Source organism: Pelecanus crispus, chromosome 6 (assembly GCF_030463565.1).
Source record: "Pelecanus crispus isolate bPelCri1 chromosome 6, bPelCri1.pri, whole genome shotgun sequence".
NCBI lineage: Eukaryota > Metazoa > Chordata > Aves > Pelecaniformes > Pelecanidae > Pelecanus > Pelecanus crispus.
Genome location: NC_134648.1, coordinates 64,324,062 through 64,327,698, shown reverse-complemented (window position 1 = coordinate 64,327,698; position 3,637 = coordinate 64,324,062). Strand labels below are relative to the sequence as shown.

At 46.4% G+C, this 3,637-nt stretch overlaps 1 protein-coding gene across 1 annotated transcript; it reads right to left on the bottom strand.

Moving 5' to 3' along the window:
* Nucleotides 1-1,793: 1,793 nt before the first annotated feature.
* Nucleotides 1,794-3,230, bottom strand: ZBTB42 (zinc finger and BTB domain containing 42). The gene has a single exon (XM_075712955.1). The coding sequence runs from the start codon at nt 3,222-3,224 to the stop codon at nt 1,794-1,796; it is 1,431 nt and encodes a 476-aa protein (XP_075569070.1). The 5' UTR covers nt 3,225-3,230.
* Between the last annotated feature and the right edge of the window lie 407 nt (nt 3,231-3,637).

Sequence of the window (3,637 nt, the reverse complement as noted above, 5' to 3'; positions counted from 1 at the left end):
AACAAGTAGATCCTGATTTTCTTTAAAAGAGGAAGTACTTATTTAAAAAAAAAAAAAAAGAAGAAGAAAAAAACCAATCCCATATTATTTATGTAGGTAGTGCTCAGTTTTTGGACCAGAGGGGGAAGGCATTGGGAAATTTTTTCTTCATAAGATGAAATACAGTATTTTAAGCACAACTTTTTAAAATAATCTAACTCAGTGCTTCAAATTAATTAAAAAATAAACACTTAAGTTTCACAAAACAACTCCAGGAGTGTCAGGAAAGCTGGTGAAGCAATGCTAATGCAGCAGAACGACATTCAAAACCCTCAGATATTATTATTATATTTCAGTCCCGGGTACGTGTACCTTGAACAGGTAATTTGCCTGGAAGGGGATAATCTGATACTTACCGACATGCACAGACCAAAGGATGCTCTATTAGGCAAGTAATTGAGTTATTTGGAGTAAAACTGGTTATAGTTACAGGCAGCCTCAGTTTACAAACAAACTAAAAAAACCCACCCCAAAACCTCCCCTGAAAAGGTGGGACACGGGGGGGGGGGGGAAATTTGGGCCACGCTTTCCCTCCAGCGGCTTAACTTCATACTGCCCCTTCGAAATACTGGCGATCGCACAGAGTTTGGCCCAGAGGGAATCACCAACTTCATAAAAAATAGGGTAAAATTCTGAGCTGCTCGTTTTAGCGTAGCAGCAAACTTTTTGGACAAGATGGCAGGGCTTCTCCTGACACACGTGGTACGGGTTAGCTTGAACGAGGACGCCCCAGGAGCCGCGGCAGCGCTGCCGTCCCCCACCGCAGGCGACACGATCAGCCCCTGGCTGTCAACAGGGGAATGAAGTAATTCACATATTATATGATTTTTCTACGTCCTAGTGCGCATCCTTCAGTATTTTGGGAGTGAATACGCTGCGGACAATAAAAAAAAAAAAAAAAGGAGTTTTTCCATCCACATTTTATGCTCAAAAGCAGGTTTTCAGTAGGTCAGCCCACAGGCGAGGACGGGAGAGAAGGGAAAATTTAAGTCAAGTCCCAAGGCAAAAACTTCTCATTCAGATTTCAGGACTGACTGCGGAACTGTTCTAATATAATAAAGAGAATAAAAAATGACCAGTACCAAAGATGCAGCCAGGAATCTTCAACCCCCTTTACAACCGGGGCCAATTTAAGGTCTCGTGTAGCTCTATAAAATAAGAGTACGGCCGCTTACTCTGCGATATGCAGACAAGTTTCTCTACACTGAAATGTATTTAAATCATAGTTCATCTCTTCGGATGTTTCTATGCAACACGCAGAGAGCATTAGGGGAGCTTAATGGAATCCAAATTTTTCTCCGGAATTTGCTGATAATCTTTTTTGAAACTAAAAAAAAAAAAAAACCCAACACGAAACCAAAAAAAAAACCCCTGACCACGAAGCAAGTACTTCCAGCATGAAAACAGATGCTAAATCACTGCAGAATTACTTAGATCATTTCACATTAATAATGTAACATGGGTGCGCAAGAGAAGACCTAAAGGACAGGGCCGGGAAGGGAGGGCGGCAGGGGAAGGGGGAAAACGGAGAGGTGGAAGGATTGCATTAAAAGGCCTCTGGAGTGTATACCTCTGCATCTTTTGAAGATCATATACCTGAAGTGAATATCACCAAAATAAAATAAAGGGTGGGGGGGGGGGGGGAGAGGAATAATTAAATTCAGATGCTGCCTTTTTTTCCTGTTTCGTTTTAAAAGGGTGGTGGGGGGAAAATTTTAAAAAAAAAAAAAAAAAAAAAAAAAAAATCACGCATCTCAAACAACCAAGGACTTTACAAGGCCACAATGAAATTTGCGGATATGTCTGTACAAATCCCCAGACTGCGTGAACCGTCTCTCGCACCACTTGCACCCGTGGGGTTTCTCCCTGGTGTGCACGACCGCGTGGCGGCTGAGGTTGTGGGAATACTGGAAGCTCTTTCCGCACTGGCCGCAGGTGTAGGGCTTCTCCCCCGAGTGAGTCCTCTCGTGCCTCTTTAACGTGTACATGCAAGAAAAAGTCTTTCCGCAGAGGGTACAGGTGGGGACGGACCCGTCGGGGGACAGGCGGGTCCGGGAGCCGTCCTTGTCGCGGAAGTGAGAGCTCAGGTGCAGCTGGAGGATGTGCGGGCTCGGGAACACCTTGCTACAGAGCGGGCAAATGCAGATATGCCCGGGAGGCACGAGGACGCCCGAGGAGGAGATGTCCGACGAATCCATGTCATCCTCGCTCTCGTCTCGCTCTTGATCTATATCCTCCTCTCGGGCATGAGAGCTGCCATTCCCCGCGAACATGTGTCCTAACCCTGTCACTAGGCTTTTGGCTGAATTCCCAAAATGCTGACTCTCCGGACTCCTGGCTTCGCCGTCCTCCTGATCTGACAGCAAGTCTTGTTCATCTTTAACAAGTGGCTCGGTACCCTGCTGCTGGCTGTCGGAAGCCAGCTGTCCAAAGACATAGGAGGGGTGTAAGGAATCTCTCCCCGGCACGGGCTTGAAAGACAAATCCAGCGCGCAGTCCCCATCACTGGAAGCCAGGGGATGGTTAACAGACCTTTGGGACAAAGGTCCTGTGGAACTATTGACATTAGCCTTTGTTTTTCCAGCTGCTGCGGCGCACGGTTCTGCCTCTGTCGGCACAGAGCTGACACTTATATGATCAGAGGACCAGGCGGGGTGACTGCTGACCTTTTCTTTGCCTGCTGCTCTCTCGTATTCTGCAACGCTGAATTTTTGTTTGTTTCCTGGGTCAAACTCGTGGACCAGGGGCACTCCGGCATCTAGAAAACGCTCCGCTTTCTCCAAACTAGCCGCCTCATCATTAATCTTCTCTTCCGAACATAATTCTTTATCTTTCAACTTGCCCTTGCAGACTTTCACAATGTCATACATGTGAAGGTAGCTAGCCGCAGCCAGCACATCTTCGACCGGGAGACTGTTGAATTCCAGCTTTCCCTCGTACATGAATTCGAGCAGCAGGCTGAAGGCAGGGGCTGTGACAATGTCACTGTTCAGATGCACAATATCCCTTTTGTCTAACTGGTCCCTGTAGAAAAGATGGAAGTACATACTGCAAGAGGCAAGAACGGCTCTGTGAGCTCTGAATTGAGCTTCTCCAACTAAAACAGTACAGTCACACAGGAAGCCCTGGTGACGCTGCTGACTCAGACACTGCAGCAACTGGCGGCTATGGTCTGGAAACTCCATTCTTCCTTCATAACCTGTTCAAAACAGGAAAAACTTGAATGCTACTGTAAACTAAAGCCTCCTAGCAGCTGTAACAAACAGATCGGCTTTTTGGTAACACAAGCCAAAGAAACAGCCTTGGAGATAACGTTTACTGTTAATTGTCTGTAATAGTTGGGGGGGCGGGGGGGGGAGGGAAAAAACCCCACACAACATGCTTCTCATCCTTTCGCACCTGCTCCGAACAGGAAAAACTTGATTGTAAGTAAACAAAAGCTAGTAAAGCAGCAGCCCCTCCAACCTTTGTTTCTCCCACTAAGCACTTTAGTAAAATTCAGAGCAAAGCACGCACGCACACACACAAAAAAAAAAAAAAAGCACAAAAACTCCCAGACTACCTTCCCAGCAACGCAACGCTAACTCGGGGCATCTTT

Coding starts and splice junctions, on each gene's coding strand:
- ZBTB42 (XM_075712955.1), bottom strand. CDS start 3,224: ATGGAGTTTCCAGACCATAGCCGCCAGTTGCTGCAGTGTCTGAGTCAG.